Raw genomic sequence first — 21,130 nt, 5'->3', positions numbered from 1 at the left:
CTATACTTAGTCACATTGTACACATACAAAGAAATACATTGCCTTTAGTGATTTATTATTATTAGAGTTTGAATTCGTTTTTGGATAATAGATAATTGATATCACGTGGTTTACATGATTTGTGCAGTTAATGCCAATAGGCTCGCCTCCTCGCTATGTTACGTTATACAGGGTGTTAGTGACATCGTAACGAAAACTTTGAGGGATGATTCAGGCCATGATTCTGAGTTGATATGAAGTGGAATTTCGCAATTTCGCAAAAGTATGGAACGGAAAATATGGAAAAAAAAAAATCATGAATTTTCCGACAGAAAATTCCACTTGATATCGACTCAGAATCATGGTCTGAATCATCCCCCTCAGTATTTGTTACGATGTCACTAATACCCTGTATTTTAACCCTATGCACAAACATAGTCCCTTTTTCTCCTGGATTTCCAGACAATGGGATTTGCCCTGAGACCTTAAGGGTGTTTGCTCACTATTTCTTCCTGACTTAAGTTTACTTTGTTTTGACAACACTATTTTCATAAGTGTCAGTGCTATTATCTTTTAAAGATATCTAAATATAACTAAAAGATAAATCTATTTGAGACGCTTCAGATAAGAAGCATAATATTTATCTAGCAATCAGAAAGGCGCATCATAGTCGTCGGATTATCAGACAGTAAAGATTGCAAAGACTTGTATTTGCATATAATAAGAAGATTATATTATAAGTTATTTCAACTGTATAGTTACATAATCTGGTCAAAATGTTATCCATAAGTAAGTCTTGCTAAGTAGTCCTTAAGGGGCAGAGAGGGAGCTGCAAGGAAACAAACTAGCGTTATTTAAAAGTACCCCAATATTCTTATATGTATAAACAACGGCTTCCGTGGTCCAGAGGTTTGAGCGTTGTGCTCACGGTCCGGAGGTCCAGGGTTCAAATCCCGGTGGGGACATACCACAAAAATCACTTTGTGATCCCTAGTTTGTTTAGGACATTACAGGCTAATCACCTGATTGTCCGAAATTAAGATGATCCGTGCTTCGAAAGGCACGTTAAGCCATTGGTCCCGGTTACTACTTACTGATGTAAGTTAGTAGTCGTTACATGAGCCATGTCAGTCAACAGTGGTTACTATTGATTGAGCCGCTAAAGGCCGAAAGTAAGATGATCTGTGCTTCGAAAGGCACGTTAAGTCGTTGGTCCCGGTTACTACTTACTGATGTAAGTTAGTAGTCGTTACATGAGCCATGTCAGGAGCCTGTAGCGGCTCAATAGTAACCCTGACACCAGGGTTGATGGGGTTGGTAATCCATCTCATATCCCACACGATAAGAAGACGAAAATTGTCATTGATATCTACACAATGATTAAACACTACTTAATTAAAAAAATAATAATCGACCTGCAATAAGTACCTCAAGTACATTTTACCAGTAAGTGATTTGGCCATGATTTCGATACCGCGATGTTGGCAACACCAACACGCGCGCGCATGCGCGATACAAAGGACCAGAGGACAGGAGCGCCGCGCGCGCGGGACCGCCCACTTCTCGACCGACTCCGCCGCCGTCGCACGCGCGCTTGTTTAATTCGTCACATAATTATTTCGCTGTAATCTAAATCTAAAGTAATTAAATACATTTTTTATACTTGTACTTAGCGTCGTTTAATTTAACTTCAACACACAGTCTACTTAACACGCGATGTCAACATGAGTTAATATTCGCGGTGCGCACGCGCAGGGAAAGTGATCTAGACACGCTGACGACTATGTTTACACTTGCATATATAAAAACCTATGCATACGTAAATAATGTATAAACTAATGTAGACTTTTACCTTTAGATGAAGGGGCCTGAGCATGTGAGGCGTATATAGATTATGGATGACTAACTATAGGTATATGTGAGTACCCGAGCATACTCGTATAAGTAAGTATACTTTAAAAAGCAAGTAACATCCGCCTCATTTAGCTACCAAAATTAGCTGTCATACTGTTATCACAAAGAGACAAAAATTGGACACCTTCCAATTAAAATAACAAAGAAAGTGTTTATGCTTAGGTGTATAGTAGACACGGGTAATAAAAACAATTATTTTCGTAATTCGAGACAAAAGAAATTAAAATATTTTTCGTATAAAGGAAAGACAAAGGCCTGAAATGTTGTGAAACGGAACGCAGCGACCTAGTGCGGTCGCTTCCTTGCAACTATCGGGGCTAGCGTGCCAATATAACAGCTGAACAAATTATAATGAACTCTAAAACAATGAGCGCAGAGGTCAATGACGTTTGGCAACTGCCGCGAAGATTACCAGCCTAGTTTAGCTCGTAATAATGATACCATGCAATTTTTATATCAACAAGCATCGAGGATTAATTCAACTTGTCGATTTTTCGCTTCGTATGCATATACTCTGGGCATATTACGGCAATTTGTCATAACATGCACAAATAACGTGACATAGAAGTATGTATGTACTTATTCTGTATATATTTAAATTTAATCTTGGAAATAGACGAAGAATGCCAAGAGTTGAGGCCTAAAGACATAATTAAGTTTTACAAGAGGGCCTGAGAGTAGTAAATATTGTTTATCTCAGCTACGTCCTATACTACGGAACAATTTATGCGAAAGATAAAAAAATAATTATGATGGCAATTCAAATTCAAACGGACATCCCGTCGTGACGAAATACAAGAAAGTCTAAGTACGTCCAAGAAATAGATCACTACTGAGATACTATTAAACGAAGATTGAAAGAAAACTATCGAATGGGTTGGCTACTAGACCACAAATAAGATAGCATCTGTATCCACGAACGGGTAGGCAGGGGTGTGTTGTATATCCATCCACTCCACGCCATGTTTACCAAAAATAACATCACCCCGTAAATGCAGCAGCGATGAGTATGTCGCATACCTCCTATTGATTGAGGGTAGACGTGTGCCCAGCAGTGGGGGAGTATGTGTGAACGAGTGAATAGTGAGTACTGACCTGTGACCAGCCCATGTCGCAGAAGTCCATGAGCACGACAGTACCGCGAACCTGGGACTCGGGCTCCAACATGGCCGCCTCGTGGATCAAGTAGAACAGCCGGAACAACTGGTCCGCGTTCACTTTCTTCGGGTCCCATGAGCCTAAGACAGAAAAGAAAGTTTATTTTTTATATGTATTATAGCCACTTTAGTCCTGTGGTACGGTCACGAGCATTAATATGTGTACACTTCGGTACCATGTCACATTAACTTTTTTGACAAACTGAACTGTAAGTCTCACTAAATGTCAAAGATGTTAGTGCAACAGTCCTAAAGTGGGTACATCATATTGCTCATGACTGTACACCGGCTTGCTTCTCAATTTCGAATCTCAGTACATACTGGACATGCACCATCTTAAGTGTAGTTTTCATTAACACAGTTGGCTCGACCATTATAGATAGCGATACGGCTCACCACCTATCACGGTGGTCTAACAAAAAGCACGATACGGTGTGGGTCTTAGTTCATCTTGCGATGGATGTACCTCTGACTATCCCAATTTGGGATTGAGATTGGGATATAGTCGTGAGCTTATGATTGCTTGCCCGTTCCGTAAACCGAATAAAACCAAACAATATTTTCCATCGAGTGACGTGATGACTGCGTCGTGTATTAGGGTCAAGATAAAAATTATGAAATTGTGATTACTAAATTAAGACAGAGCTAAAATTAACGAAAAACATTTTATTCTTTCTATTTAACTTATTTATGAATTTATTCAAAGAACGTAACAATAAGTCTGATATTTTGTCACGTCTTTCTATGACGTCACAGTATGCTTTTTCATACAAATTCCATAATAATTTCGTATTCTGACGTTTAGTAAAAAGTAACTGATTTGACTCGTTGGCCTATTCTACGATAGTACCTATGTACCTTATACCTACTTTAACTCACAACCTAATCCTCCTCCTCACACGTGAATTATGAGATCGACGACCGATCTCTTCAACCCTAGTGTCAGGGTTACAACCTAATGGTTCAAAATCCTTGTACCTACTTCTTTCATTGTTTGTCCTAAAATAAATAGTAAAGACAACGCATTAGGTACGAAATTTTTTTTTTTTTTTGCATCATCGGATATTTGAAGGCTTCATTGAGAATAGTCCATAGTTCATACTGAGATTAGCACCGTCAAAAAATTTATGCCATTTGCCGCAAATCTACAATAAGTGACGTCAAAATATACCATCAAAAAATAATTTATCTTCGTTCACTACAAATGAATATTTGTGCAACAGAGTGCTAATATTATAACACGCGCTAATAAAACGTGATTCCTTACCATCACTTACATATTAAATAATCTTTACAAGTTAAACAGTAACAATAATTGATTATACCTCCACGTGTTTGCTTCATATATTGAAAGGTAGTTATAGTAAAGCTATTTGCTTAGTCATATTGTGATCTGTTTGTTTTTCATATTTTACGATTGTAGTTTTGCTCTACCACACGACACTCGATAGCCTCTCACTTAAAAATTGATTGGCTAGGCTATTGTACAATATTGTCAGTAAAAACATTATTTCCACCCAGCAGTCGTACCCAAATCCCCATTCACAGCCTTCTCCCTTACTCTCTCTTTGCGGTCTTTGCTGTTGCGAACATCTCTCAATCTCTTGCTCGTTATGATTAGTCAATTCTGCACATCTTCCCTCCACTTCGGTAAGAGTTCACCCTTATCCGCCAAAGAATCACATTACATACAAAAATATCAAAATAGTACATACCTCCACAGTTGACAATGAGCACCCGTCTGCCCTTCTGGTCTCTGCCCTTCATCACGTTAACCACCTTATGGTCCAGGAATGCATCCTTCTCATGTTCGGGCAGCAGGCCGTCCAGCAGAGCCGCATTATCGCGTTTGAACTCCGCTACACCACGCATCTGTAGACAAAAATAGAAAATACGTAAAGCAATGCAATAGTTAGAGATAGAAAATGGTCTTTAGCTCGGTGGCCCGATGAGGTCATAATAGTTGACAGGTAACGCAAAGCTTGCATTCGGACTGCCCCGCGCTCCTGAATGTGTTTTTGCGGATTCATGTATGTATCTTATTTGATATCAACTAGCCTGTTGAACTAGCTTTAAAGGACAAATAATACAAAACCTTGTGTGTCCGTCAATACCAGAATAGATATGTCGATTTTCTCTTGTCAACCTGTAATGAAGAAGGAGTCTGGTCAATGACCACTGGTTTAGGGCCCTATCTCACTAGGACAGCTTTTCCTAAAATGGGTCCCGTGGCAAAGTCACCAATTACTCATTTAATATGAGGTGCCATAAACTACAAAGTATTAGGCGAGGGTCAGTTTCCTTTAAAAAATTGCACTAGGAATGGTTGGTTGTTGGGAAATTATTCCGGATTCGATTGCTACTAGCGCGGCTTTGATGGCACCAGCTTGGTGCCCTAATGCGTGGCCCCTAAGGGAAATATAAAATTTAGTGGCGAGACGTAAAAATATATTAAGTACTACATTTATAAATACGTAGGTACTAATCATTGCCGAATGTAAGTACTTATGGTAAATCAAGGAACACCTTGGGAAGTCGACATTTGTGAGTCTATTTCACAAGCGTGTGGCAACACTATAATACCGCTGACATATGTAATTCGTATTGCGTATTGCGGTTATTATAGAGTTTAGATTAGTTGTTAAGTATCTTTACGGTCAAAGAACAGAACTGATACTATCGTCTTAATTGCTAGGAAAATGGATGCCTTGACGACATCACGTCCCCATAAAATTGTATGTAGACAGTAATTACCAAAGGAATAAAGATTTTTAAATTGCGAGATGATTTCAACGATAAACTTAAAAACGCTAAGGTTAGAAATATATCTACTTACTGAAGTTAGGTTAGGTTAGGTTACATCGAAGCTCGGATCATTATATCGTATAGTTCAATGTTGTGTTTTATATTATCTGTGGCGTCCTTCCATTCTAATCACATTGGGAAATTTAACTATTTAATTAATTAGAATACATTTTTATTTATTTATTAAATCTTATTACTATGCCCTGCGAAATTGTTTTAACAGTTTTAGTAAGACTATTATGTACTTATTCATAATAGTCTTATCCGTGCAGTCAATGATAAACCTATTTGTTTATAACACTATATTTTTGAAATTTGGATATTAGTAACAGATACATACCAAACTACATTTATTTATTGTTATTGTGCCTAAGAAACTGATAATCTAATTTTAAATTCTAATGTTACACAAATTCAATATCACATAACATAACATAAGCTCATTTTTAATTAATAATTCCCGATTGGGGTAGTCAGTACATCCATCGCAAGATGAAGGAAGTAGCCATACCTCACCGAGATTTTTGCTTCTTCTTATCGTGTCGATGGCAACTGCTAGACCAACAATATTACACAAGAATGCCAGTTATTTCAGTGACAAACAATGTATTTTTATTATTCTCTGATAATGTTAATCTACAAAAGGAATTCGGAAAACAGACGCAATACCACCTGCGTGGTTGATAAACGGACTTACTTAAATTATTAATGCGTACAAATCGGAATTGAAAACAAAAACATTGACGTTCTTCGGACTGAATTGCATTCGCATGTTGTTATCATAATACGGAATCGCTTACATTATCTGAAACACAATGGTTTCATTTCCTTGTTAGTTCCGATCGTATGGTAAATTGCTTAAGTTTCTGGTAACTACATAAATTGTGAAACGACATGAAAAGGCTAATGCAAACTCGAGACCTCTGTCAGTCTTGCACGCCAATCATTAGTGATTTATGTCCTTACAAATTGCTACAATGAATACTACTATTACTACTTGTAATTTAGATGTTACTTGCACAGTTGTGAACCTGTCACATTCATACAAAGAACGACACGTGCGTAATCTCGTAGCAGTAACCTCGATCGCGGTAAGCAGAGTAGAAAAAAGTAGTAGGATAACAATCTGCATCCATAAAAAAAAGCACTAAACTAAGTAAGTAAGTAAAAGTGTAGCCGGGACCGATTGTTTAACGTGCTCTCCGATGCACGATGTTACTATCGGACGATCGGATGATCAGCCTGCAATCCCGTAGTACTTTAAGGTTAACATGGCCTAAATGAAGTATAAAAGCCTGTGTAAATATCATCATAATATTTTATTTATTGTTATCCAGATGTGTATATGAATCAAATTAACTTCTCATAATATTTAACATCACCGGTTATGTCTTGAATATTTGTAAATATTGATTATTAATATGATGTAATATTAAAACAACTTAATTGTAATGAGAACTTCTTTATTTCGAACTTGGAAGTATTTATTTTATTTTTATTTACGACAGTGAATGAGTCCAATTCCGAATTCAAAAATAACTTTATTCAGTGAGTAACACAGTTACACTTTGAATCGTCATTTTTTATATAACGAACGTCTCATCCGCCTAAAACTGCTGCAGCTTCAAACAACCTGTACCTATAGCCGGGGAAAAGAAGCTGCACGCGGCAAAATCTCGGCACAGGGGCCTAGACGAATTGCGTTACATAGGTACAATACACCCAATAAATTAGGTATCTAACTTCATAAAATATTATACTTGAAGTAATACAATATGAATTGTCTTTCTTTACATCCTAAGACCTCCACATTTTTTTTGACAATTTAAACAAACAGTCTAAACTCGTCCCACTGCTGAGTATAACTAGGTATATAATATCTCAACGTCAAAAGGTTTATAGTTTTAAAAGCTATAAAACATAAGTATTATGCCTTTTTAAGAGGCGTGGTTTAACCATGCGAATGGTTAGCTAATTAAAAAATGGTCAGCTAATTAAAAAGTAATTGACATTGACCTGTGTTTTGTTTAGAAAGATGAAGTTGGCAATAAATTATACATACATTAACTCACCCCTATTCGCACCAGGGTAAGCAGAGACTATGGAATTCCATTGGCTTAAATAGATCCTGATAGATCCTGACATACTTCTCTTGCTTCCTCCACATTCATCAATCGTTTCATACACACACGCCGTTTCAAAGTAGATCTTACTGAAACTTTTATAAGGACATCTACAATTTGATCAATGTGTGTCCTTCTAGATCTTTATAATATATATTTCTTTCATAAGCCCTACCCTTCACCCGCTCGTGTCCAAACCAACTTAACATTCCCTTCTCAATCTTAGTCACTATATCGTCTTTTACACCACATGTCTCACTTATCGCACTGTTCTCAATAAATTATCATTTTAAGCATACACGTTTTTAAGTGTAACGGCAGGGTCTTGGGGATCTGAAGGGAAGCGCTTTATCAGAGAGTTGGGCAAACGGCTAGGGGAGCAAGGAGGCGACTCATCCAACGGGGTAACGTTGCTGCGAGCGTGATGGGCACATTCTTCTATACAGGTTGTGAGAATCTGCAGTTTTAGACGGATGACACGTTCGTTATATAAAAATTGACGATTCAAAGTGTAACTATGTTACCTACTGAATAAAGATATTTTAAAATTGAATTCGGTCGAAAGATGATAAAAGGGAGCATTTTAACTGTGCCTCAATTATAGTTTTACTTATTTGTACTTATTTATTTATTTGTACGTACTTATTATAAATTACTGTAAAAGCTCGTAGTAATAATCGTTAATTTCGAACTTTCACCAGGGCAGGCGCCTGGTGAATCTTAGAATTTACCACTGAGTCGTCGAAAATGCTACAAAATTGAGATTTTTAGGGGCGCACGGCGTACGATGGTCTCCGTGGTCTAATAGTTGGGCGTTGGGCTCACAATTCGAATGTCCTGGGTTCGACTCCCGGGACACGTATGACACACGAAATCACTTTGTGCGGCAGTCCCTTGAGGTCAAGACATTTCAGGCTAAAACGCCTGATTAATCCGAAAAATAAAAAGATTCCGTGCTTGAGAAGGCACGTTAAATCGCACGTTTAGACTTTCTGTATGGCCAATAATGGAGCCAGAGTCATCGTTTAAAGGTCAGTTTCCTGACCTATATTTGTCCATCGCAGAGGTCACTCCAATACGGGCTCTAGTGAGCCTTTAACCTGCCGTTGCAACACGGTATAGTAACCGATTGCACCAGACACCCCAGTACATCGCACTCTTACCTAATACATAATAACGCTGTTAATTTAATAGCTTGTCCTAGCTCGGTCTCTGACTGATAAATAACGGCTACACCATGCTACACGCTGCAATTAGCAGATAGATATATATTCAGTTTTGCAATTCGGTTTGCGAAGGACTAACAGCCTTTTTACTTAACAAAGTAAAAGCCGAATTACTTTGTTAAGAAAAAAGGCTCTTAGTCCTTCGCAAACCGAATTGCAAAACAGAATATATCTAAGTAAGTATATCTGCTAATTTCAGAAAAGACTTGCAAAGTAAAGACGTGTAAGCAGAGAGTATTGAGTTCAATTTTTCATTTCATTAGCCTTACCCCGTTTCTCACGGAGGCCGCTTAAGACACCTGAAGCTTTGACAGGTCAGTTTTTTACCGAAACGACTGCTTGTCTGACCTTCCAAACTGAATAGAAAACCTAATCACACCGGTATCTTCCAAACACATTTTTAGGTAACTAGGTATGTGGGTCTCTTCACGATGTTTTTCTTCACCGAGCGCGTGATTGATAATCATTTATCATCCAAACACGAATTCGGAAACAAATTCGAAAATCATTGGTTTAGGCCCGTGGCCAAACCTGAGACCTGACAGTGTGAGTCAAGCGTTCTTCTTACTGAGCTGCCACGGCCTAGGCTACCACGGCTCCGAAAGTAATTACTTACTTCTCTTCTTCTATCATGTGGGTTGTGAGGTGAATTACCAATCTCATCAACCTATTATTACACTATACTTTATTATTTACTTATCACACAAATTACTTTTATACACTTTGACAAAGCTTTTATAAATAGCGAACGCGGTCTAAGCTTTTTAGTTAGGTATTTGAAAATAATTATAACAATGAACTCTATAGTAATCTTGTCAAGGATACAACAAACAAAACATTACTGTTTAATGAACATGTATCATTTAAGTTACTAATGATAGTAGCGACTTCCTCTAAGCAAAATAAAAGAAGTTATTACTCTTATCATTGTCCCGCGGTTATCGGGCAAGATATTTGTTGTTTATTACCGATACGTCAATAAAACTAATCGGTGGATATCCGTAATTAGGCTTATCTATGGCTTAACGCACTAATGTGAAGCATGCAAGGTCGAGTTAGGCCGATTAATCAAGTAATCATTATCATGACACAAATGACTTAGTGCGGAATATATCGGCACTCTGGGCCGATTCTCTCCGACGTTATCCTCTGAGACAACGCCCTGAACTGAGGCTCGCACTACCAATGGGCATCTTCAGGTATGTCGTCTTAACATTTTTACCAAGGAGACTTTCAGGGTTCCCCGTTTGCGCAGCCGAGTAAATGACATCCGAAGCAAAAATACCAACATAAAACATAACCAACATCACATCTGTATCCCCGAAGAGAGGCAGAAGTGTATAGTATACTCACTCCTCACTATCTTTAAGTCTCATGTAATAGAGGGTGAGCCTATTGCCATTAACCGGGCCAAATCCTGCTGCAAATGTAATATCAATTATCTATATTATGTTCCAAATATGAATTCAAACTCATAAAATCGAATTCAGTGGTTTAGAACCCGTCGAACCCGTGACACTATGACTGAATTGATGCGGTCTCCAAACAGGGGTATCACAAAATTTACAACAAGTCACGTTTAAAAAGATGTGTTGCGATAAAGGACACTTCAAAAACAGCCTACATAGACATTGGTTGAGAGTTTCACCACGATGACATGTCGAATTCCACAATAAATTCTTGCATTATAATTTCAAAGTGGCTGTAAGCTCCCGAAATAAAATAATTGTAATATTTACAATCAATCTGCAGTGGGCAGTGACAGTGCGGGTGATACCCGCCGCATCCGGCTCGTATCGCCCGATAACGTGCGCCTGCGCCGCGTCACCGAGTGGCTGATTACACGCGCCCTCTGGATTACCTCGCAACGTTTTGTGTTAAACACGTAATTGTTTAGTCATTTGCGTTTCTTGGTGTTTTTATAGAGGTCGAAGTCAGCGAATAGGAAGCCTCAGAAGAAGAATGTGGGTTTTTTTTTGTTTTTATAGAACTTACTCGTGCTTAGTTTCTCTTCGAGCTTCTGATTGTCCAGTGTGAGTCAGGCTTTTTCGATTTAATTTTCTCCTTGGAATAATAAGTTAATTTGGAACAAATAAGAAAAAGTAAGTTTCTCATTCTATATATAAAATTCGATAAGTAGATTGTAGATTTGGATACCTACTCTCAAACAACCGCTCGTGGAGTAAACGGCTAGCTAAAGCCATTAGCTTTAGAAATACTTGGATCTAGCAATGTTCTATTCGGTACTTAGTAAATAGGTCGACTAATCTGCGAAGCGCAATAGCAAGGCACTGCCTACCTTTTCTCGAAACGTTTCGTCGATTTTTTGAATAGATATACTCACGAAAAGATCAAGCAGACATTCGTGTTATGTGACATATTACTTTGTATGTATTTATCGCATGCGTACATTCTTGAAGAACTTTTAAAAAGACCTGTGGTTATAAGAATCTCTTTGTTGTGAAGTATATTGAAGTTGTATATTATTTATATTATTAAGCAACTGAGTTCAATTACCTTTCTATCAACATTGACTCACGCATGCAAACGGCTTTTAATACGCACATATAATCTCACGCCTATTTCCCACCGGGATGAGCAGTGACTATGGATTTCCATTTGCATCGGTCTTGACACACTTCTCTTGCTTCCTCCAAATCCGCTCTCTTTATTTAAGAGGTGCGCTCTTGTCGGTGGAGTAATCGCCTTCATCACTCCATAGAAACCAAATCAAAACAAACACACCACTCCAAATTCATCAATAGTTAAATAGATACACGCGGACATAATTATAAGGGTATCCCCAGATTGCGTTACTCAGCAACACTTAGAAGAAGAAGACTGTTGTGTTGTGAATTATTAATTTATCTTAGGTGCATTTTTACTGCCATTCTTAACAGGGATACGACTCACCAGCTATTACGTTGGTCCAACAAACGAATGCTGACTACCGCTAGGTTAAGCTTTTGTTATGTTATTTATCATACAAAAACCTAATAAGATCCCTTCCCATTCGAATTCTTGAAAAATATAAGGGAGGCCGCCTATTTGGGTCGGAATAATTATAATGTTTAATAGTAATTGCTCTTTGTACTGATTTCACAACCTACGCAGCCTTCGCCCTATATGAAGGTTGATGCGTTCTCATTCGTTTCAAATTATAGCTCATTTACATTTCGCAATGAAAATCTCAAAATGAATGTAATTATGGATAGCGCGTGTTAATATAATATTTATTTTTAAAAGGTTAACTTTGGTCGTCACATCACTAGAGCAGTCTATTTCAAAGCCGTAATAGGGCTCCTGTCCTCCACCTCTGAATAGTACTGACAGTTGCTACTGCTCTGTGTGAGAATATTACCTACCAAATAATAATCCAAGTAAATATTTTCCAAATAAACAGTATTTTACTTCCCTATTGACCCCTAAACATTGCATTGCTAAAGAAAACAATAGCTGTATTAAGCAACCGGCTACTTAACCTACACCAGTCTAGCTATAACATCCATACTCGCTGTTAAATAAAACCGTATCGCAATAACCATAGTAATATTATCGTAATATTATCGCATGTTTCGCAATGGATCCCGTCACATGAGGTAACTGGTGAAACAAAGGAGTTAGCTAGGTCGCGCGCGCCGGTAACTATTTCATGAGCTTCTTAATTGGTAGCTGCTAGTAGATCAATGCTTCTATTTTTTAATGAACCTCAGCAAGCATCGTTATTCCGAATACAAACGATTGCTAATTTCCAGGTTCATCATATTACTTATTAGATTTATCGTGCGTGTATCAGTATTTGAACCAAAAAAAAATATATTTTTTTATTTGAATTTATATTTTCGTTTTTTTTTTAATTTGTTCTGAATTCAAAACTAAGTGGTACTTTATTGTTTTTTAGTTTTGTTTTATCGAGTAGTACATAGTTCTGAATTCAAATTCTGATACACGATAAATCGAATAATTTGATTTGAATTCCTGTAGAACTTAACCCTGCTGTAAAACTTGTTTTGTGTACTAAGTTCGAGAGTCACACAGGACCAGACGATACCTGTTCATCAAATATGTGCCTCTGACTTAACACCGGCCGGCGGCCGCTCACTCAATACCACTAATGGCAGGCAGGTACCGTCGGACCTTGAAGTTAGTTTTCTCCAACATTTCATAGCCGCGCAGCGTGCGCAATATTGCGAATCTTCCGCGTACTGTGCAATTAATCCATTATAATAATATTATGCGTAAATTATTACAAAAACTAAAGACGATACGTATTAGGACGGATGAGGAATAGTTTAATGATCAGCTAGTAGCAACTTTACTTACAATTAGGTACAAAGATACTGAAATTTTAATTCTTACAACATTTATTTTAAAAACCCTAAAGCCGTCGTGGCACCGCTGGAAGAAAACTTGGCTCTAATCGTGACATCGCAGGTTTAAATCCAGCATTCAAAGCCTAGACCAATGATTTTCGAATTCATGTTTGAGATCTTATTTTTTTTACGTAACCTGTAATTGGGCTGGTTTTCGGCAGTCGTTTCTTTAAAACATACCTGTCTTTTTAGGTTAGGTTAACCGACCCCGTAAAAAACGGCATAATGCTTAGGATATGCTGATGACCTTAGGACTTCTTAAATTGTCTTCTAATTACTTGTAGTTCTGCCATCCATCTCATTGCCATGAGGAATAATAGGCGTAAATTATATATATATGCAAATTATTCATTATTTTTTTTATATTAATGCGTTTCGCGTAATATCCGCATTGGTAGTTAATAGCCATTATATCCGCCGATACTGTTCAGAATGCAGTTATAGTAATAAAATCCTTGAAGCGGTTGACATTGGAGTCAAAGTACATATTGTAGGTATTTGCACTTAACAGAGGATGACATGAGTCGAGTTGTTTGTGAGTTTATTCGAATGCAATGCTAACAACAACAAAAAATAGGTGCGGATCACGCAAAACGGTTTTGTTTTGTTACCTACCTCTTCCGAACTAATATTATAAATGCGAAAGTAACTCTGTCTGTTAGTTACGCTTTCAAGCTAAAAAACTACTAAACCGATTTTCATGAAATTTAGTTCTCAGTTAGATTAGCCCTTGGGAAAGAAACATAGGATTTTATATTATTTAGGCGGGTTTGGTAGTTTACATCTCGAGCTCCTCCGTGCTTCGGAAGGGACGTTAAGCCGTTGGTCCCGGCTGCATTAGCAGTTTAAGGCCCGATCTCCCTATCCATCCATAGGGAAGGCCCGTGCCCCAGCAGTGGGGACGTTAATGGGCTAATGATGATGATGGTAGTAAACAAACCGCGCGCGATAGCCGAAATCCACGCAGTTAAAGTCGCGGGCGGAAAATGAAATAATAAAAAGTATACTTGATTAGTGCACCTACCCAATGCGATCAACGCTCAAATTTCGTTGCTTTATGCTTACTGTAATGAGTTTTAAAACCCAATGTGCAGATATACAGGCCCACGGTAAGGAGACTTATAATTTTCTGTTTGAAAAGCTTATTCCTCAGAATACTTCCACTGTTAAACCCTAATCATTAGTTATATAGTATTCTTGGAAACTCCATACACAAATGTAGCATTATTTGTTTTCTAATGAGTGTACGTGTGGAAATAATCAACGTTTATTATGTGTGAGTTGTTGTGACCGTTTCCTAACGAGTGATAACAGATACGCTTATCTTTCGTGATAGCCCGTGACCTATGACACTACCCTTATCTTTAAGTTCTTCCTACTCTCTGAAATAGCTCATTCACATTCTTTCATAAACATTATTATTATTTAGTCTATAGGAAAGTTTTCTAATAATATTCTGTCACTACGCGGTATGTTTTAAATACCTAATGTGGTTTTAAGTTGTATTTCTTTAAGATCTAAGCTACATGACAACCTAGTCTTCTTCCTCATACGGAAGAAGTGGATAACCAACCTCATCAACCCTCGTGTCAGGTAGATACTCTGTAGTAAGTATTAGTATTATTCAATAAGATCTCAATCTCAATGCGCTGTATAAATTAGATCTGTCAAAGTTGTGACGTTTATGAGCATAGTGGTTTGTCAGTCGATATTAGGTCGATCAATTCCTTTCCATCTAATATTATGTGTGCTGGACACGGGTTTATATTAAGTTGCACCTGAGCGTCTTTTAGGTACACAAACTGTAGGGTGGTTCGTCGTAGAAGAAATACCACCGGTTACAACTCAAGTAAGATAGTCAAAGAATAAGGAATACACACGTACACTGCGTATACCGCTCTCTTCTAAGCTAGGTTTATCCCTCCCCCCCCCCCCCCTCGCCTCATCGGTTTTACTTTAAGTCTCCAATGTGTAGTGTCTGTGTAAAACGAGGTGTCTGGGGTAGGGTACAGAGTAGAAGTCACTTGCGACATTCTATGTTCACTCGCTTGCCTTTAGGAAGCTGCGACCTGCCCCACTGCCTGAGGCATCGGCACCTCCATAGTTGATTATATAATCTGTTGCCAAGTCATGTGTCGTTGACTTTATATTGCTTATTGTACATTACACAATACAAAAACTAAAAATAGAAATATTTACGTCATTAGTAAGTACGAATTGCTTAGGTACTTATAACCCGTGTCTGTGGTGTACTAAAACAATAAATGTTTATTTCTTTCTTTCTATAACAACATTCATAAACATCTCATCCAGTTGCTAAGAAAGTCACAAATGACCTTACCAATATGTTATTGTAATTAGTCCCTGTTGAATAAGATTACGAGTCGACACGTAAGTATCGTAATTCGGTCCATATTGTTCCAAAGATAGATAATACAAACAATATTGGAACTGTATGTTGACACGCGGTCGACGAATAGATAGCATTGTGCGGCTATCGGTCACGATGATAGCGAAAACAAACAATTCGAAATAAAGTAGATAGGCGATTGGTTGACGACCCGTAATTGCATGTTGAATAACATTCGGTTTGCATTTTAAAAGTACCTCGTAGAGATTATGTAATGTCTACGATGCTTGCATGTTTTATGACCGTCAACGCCGACTAGACTTTTTATTCTGCGTGCAATTTAGTACTATAAAAGACTTTTTGAAAAAGAAAGCTGTTGCGCTGTAAAAATAAAATCCGCATCCACTTTTGGGACATAAATACTATAATATATATACATTCAAATTCAATTTCAAAGTAGGTTCTTTCTACAAAAGACTTCTATAATTCTACCGACATTTCCAAACGTGTCATAGCTACAAAAGAAGCACAGAAATGACACTTTGTAACGAACAAAGAATAGTATCAATTCGGTGATAAAGTCGGAATGCAAAGTTGTATTAACAAAGAAGCCTTTTATAAATAATTAATAAATATTTGTCAAGCAACGAGCTATGTCACAGCTTGTAAATGAACCTTTCAACTCTGCCTATAGATAGACTTTAGTGTGAAGACAAGTATTATCGTTCATAGAACGTGTGGATGAGATCATAGATTCACAACAGACGCATTGTGTTACCGAGATGTTACAGAACGTAAGGTAGTCCAACACAAACTTATAAGAGCCGTAACAGCTTTTTAAAGATGTCAAACCAGCTGAATGCGAGGCTGTCCCCCTCTCGAAGAACATATTATAACAAATACTTTACTGCACAAACAGGAAATACAAAATGCAAAACCAAAGAGAAATAGAAACCTTCCACCGGGTCTAGAGATGACAAGGCCGACCTGGAAATCTTTAAATAGACTCCGACCACAGGTTGGTCGAATTAAAGATAACCTGTCCAAGTGGGATTTTCTGAACGGATCGGATGTGATGTTACGCCACTTACTATGGCTCACGTGACGTCTTGCCTTGCATGCCCTGACACCTGTACGCGGGAGGAGCTTATGAATGCTACCGAAAATGCTGTCCGACTGGCAAAATACTGATGAGAAAGAGACCACAAACTTAAACATATAACAAATGTATTACGGGTCCAATGACATTTAATTTAAGATGCCTAGAGTGCTTTTGTTTTCTTAAAGTCCTTCGACGATTATCGTTATTCCAAATACAAACGAATGCTAATTTCCATGCTCATCAATTATTAAATTGTGTATAAGAATTTGAATTTAGAACTCAGTAAGTATGTACTTTATCGTTCTGTTTGGTTTCCTAACAGCACTACAATGAAATACTTGAAAATAGAAGGGAGCACCTATCTTTATGATAAAGAATAAGTAAATATTAGAACTAGAAGTACAGGGGGGTTAAAATGGCCACATCGAAGCAATTTTTCTAAGAAAGCAATATTGTTATTTGACAGTTATTTGCATTGCGCACTAACTTTTATATGTGCAAATGTCAAATTGCAATATTGCTTTCTTAGATGAATTGCTTCGATGTGGCCATTTTAACCCCCCAGTCCTATACTGGGTATCACATAGGAAATTTTAAGTAACGTATACAAGACTTCACAAAGCGATTGAATAACTTGATAGTCGTATATAACTATCACATGTCAACACTGATTGGAAAATTTTATCATTTCATCATCTATCCATAACATAACAACAAAACCAAAAAAAAAAAAATAGATTTTCCGCAATCTCAGAAAGAGTAGATAATATTTTTTTAAAGTTGGAAAATAACAGTAGATATGCAGTTATTGCAAAACTAATAGGCATTAGCAACTTATTGGATACCTACCACAGCCTTTTTAACGTTACTTAGATATAATATTGAACAAAATAATATATTTTTTTGAGAAATACGCAATCGTAAGTGCATAAATTGTCGCTACCCTATTGTATAATCATGTTTGGACAATGTTAGTAATTTGTAATTTCAACAAACCTATTTAAATAATTTAAGTAAAAGGCGTATAAATAATGAGAGGTTATTTGAGGTCCTTGCCACGTAAACGAGCATATAATAGCGTAGGTCTAGGACGACGATGCCGCGTTGTACTAATAAACAAAGCATTGCCCAACAGACAATCAGTCAACTTGCGCAAACTCTGCCTTTGGCTCGCTCTATTATTTTGTTCTAAATGCAGTATTACTAGAGTGCTTATAAAAGTGTATTATGAATATAAAACAAGATTCATGCCACACTACACCGGTTATGAATACTTAACAATTAGGCACCTCGTGCACTAGCTTATAACTTGATAATCTTATTATGAGCTCTAACAACGCACTAAGGCAAAAGATCATAATGTTTCTTGAAATTGACGATGAAGTCTAGGGATTCAAAATGGAGTATGATTTTTAAGTTCAACAAAGGCCGCCTATTGTGCTTCTTTTGTTCGTTTGGAACTGTCCTGTATGTTGTGTTTTGTGCAATAAAGGGGTTTCGTATGATTTTGGAACAACTGAAATTATAGTTGAGCGTGGTGTTTTTTGAATATTTATTTTATTTTGAATTTCGAATTTAGTACAAGCAGAAAATATAAATACAACTTTAAATAGACGACTTTGTCGTATTGCGCGTTATTTTGTTACTTGACAACACTTTTTCTTTTACGCAAGTAACATTGAGGTTAGGTCCGGTCACACGTTACTTGCTATCTAGTGAGAGTACACTGACTTGCGTTACGTATGTCCCCGATCACGGGTTGATTACCCAAATCTTAAAGACATCACATTTCTATGTTTACGCGTGCCTTTATATGAATGTAACTTTGGTCCACGGGTCTAATGGGACTGGTTTATTGCACAACACTTATTTTTGCGAGATAACCTTTTTTTGTCAACAAAAGATATTTATGTTGTTATATTATTATTGACAGAATGATAGATTTAATGATGTCAAATATATATGCACGTACGTGTGTTATCAAAGTAGGTAGCATACTTCATCCAACAAAGGAAATCTAGAAACAGTCATCAAACTAAAATAATTCTTAATCAAATATTATTAAACATTTGTTTCATTTCCACACCATAATAATATGATAAGTGCACAATAAAACAGTGTAAAAACACCTAAGAAAATAAAGAATTATTTTCATGAACATTACCATTTCACTTTACTTTTTTATGACATTTATAAATAATTAAAAGAGGAACCAACATATTTTGTATATGAAGCTAGTTAATTTTATAAAAAAAAAAATAGATGACTGCGGAAAAATTGATCAAACATAAAGACCATTCCGCATAAGGCCGTATAATCATTGTTTGTAATGTTCTTTCCATTATTATTACCATTCGCACTAAAATATTTGTACCCCTTTAATAACAAAATGTATTTAAAAATCAACTCACCAATGCGAGTGCGCTCTCAGGGTACCATTTGCAGGGCCGGAGGAAGATCGTCAGAATCTCGTCATCATCTCCGAAGTATAGGTCTTTGTTCTCCTTGAGCAGCTCCCGGAGTCTCTCCAGAGCCTCTCTCACTCTCTCAGGGGTCTCTCTCAACTCCCTCTCGGCTATCTCCTTAGTCTCCGGAGATAGCTCCACATTACGTTCTAGTCTGAATTCAGGGATACTCATTTTGTTTACGCTTTATCTGTGGAATAAAACAATCGATTAATTTTGTTGTTTATTTGAATGGTGTTTAAAATTTTGTGGGTGAATTTTTGTGCCGTTGTTCTGTTTATTTTGAAAAGCTACCGAGTGAGATCTCTTATGAAGTAGTGTATCGTTGATGGCAAATCCGCAATATTTGCTATAAAAAATACGAGTACCGTATACTGCTTGTTAAGATATTTAAGATTATTACACAGTTCCTTGAACCATGTTACAGATTTGCAATAGGTTAATTACGCATGTCTTCCATCATATCAAGATATTTTATTGTCAGACATCTCGTAAAAACATTTGTAATTTTGTACCTAGCTATGTGGAACTATACTATAGATACACTTATGTTTTATGTGCAATAAAGAATATTTAATTAGTTAGATCTTATATTAAAAGTACTTGGGATCTTCCGAATATTTATTATCAAAATATTTCTCGAAAATACTTTATTACCGATGTTATACAGGGTGTTAGTGACATCCTAACGAATGCTGAGGGGGGTGATTCAGCTCATTATTCTGAGTTCATATCAAGTGGAATTTTCCATCGCATAAGTATAGAACTGAAAATAATTTAAAAATACACAAAAAAGACATGAATTTTACAACTTTTTTTTGTTTTTTGTTTTACGTGACTTATTGTAGATTTGCCGCAGATGGCATTAACTACTTGGCCGGTCAAAACTTTACAAAATTTTACAACCAAAAATTCTACTTGATATTAACTCAGAATCATGCTCTGAATCATCTCCCTCAGTATTGATTACGATGTCAATAACACTTTGTATTATTGTATTTATTAAGTTTTGAGCCTAAAGGTCGTCAGATTAGAAGCTTCCGGTTTGACCATTACCTACCCATCGTACATCCTGTATAAGTCTATAGTACCTTATATGGACATATAGATTATTCTAATGCTTATTCAATTTAAACAAAAGGTCATGTCATGTTTCCAATTAGGCTAGTCACTCTGGTAAGCAGAGGTACATCCATCGCAAGATGAACAGAGTACCTACCTGAGCTAAGAAGTCCAGGACTTGTAAGAATTTAATAAACTAACGATGCTATGTAAGTACTCAATACTTTATTTGCATTGCAGTGAAAATATACATAAAATCAAGCCCGTATTTCCCGTTGGTGAAAATATCATGCTCAGTATTTTAAATTAATTATTTATATTAGACATTCAAGAAGGTCGAAATTACCTAAGAGTGTTACGCATTGAGGTATTTTAATATTCATCGTATATTCAAGAATAAAACACAAAGAAGTTGAAAACAAGGTCAACTTCAGATATAACAATTAAAATTGTTTTAGTTCAATACAGACGAATAAAATGAATCTACCTTTAGTATAGTTTAGGTATAACAAATTACATCGTAACAAGGTTGATGTACTTAGTATTTAAATTGCGAGACATTGCGATATTTCAA

General features: G+C 36.8%; 1 protein-coding gene across 2 annotated transcripts in view; it reads right to left on the bottom strand.

Annotated features, from left to right (window-relative positions):
- Nucleotides 1–21,130, bottom strand: part of LOC126378174 (retinaldehyde-binding protein 1) — a 34,054-nt gene that overhangs the window by 7,134 nt on the left and 5,790 nt on the right. For both annotated transcript variants that reach the window (XM_050026416.1, XM_050026463.1), the window contains exons 2-4: nucleotides 19,441–19,684; nucleotides 4,766–4,922; nucleotides 2,989–3,131 (exon numbers count right to left, since the gene is read on the bottom strand). In XM_050026416.1, coding sequence (XP_049882373.1) covers nucleotides 2,989–3,131; nucleotides 4,766–4,922; nucleotides 19,441–19,668 — 528 coding nt within the window. In that variant the 5' untranslated portion in view covers nucleotides 19,669–19,684. The remainder of the gene's footprint in view (nucleotides 1–2,988; nucleotides 3,132–4,765; nucleotides 4,923–19,440; nucleotides 19,685–21,130) is intronic.

This window comes from Pectinophora gossypiella, chromosome 1 (genome assembly GCF_024362695.1).
Source record: "Pectinophora gossypiella chromosome 1, ilPecGoss1.1, whole genome shotgun sequence".
Taxonomy (NCBI): Eukaryota; Metazoa; Arthropoda; class Insecta; order Lepidoptera; family Gelechiidae; genus Pectinophora; species Pectinophora gossypiella.
Note: the sequence above shows the minus strand (reverse complement) of the source record. Positions and strands in the feature narration are given on the sequence as shown.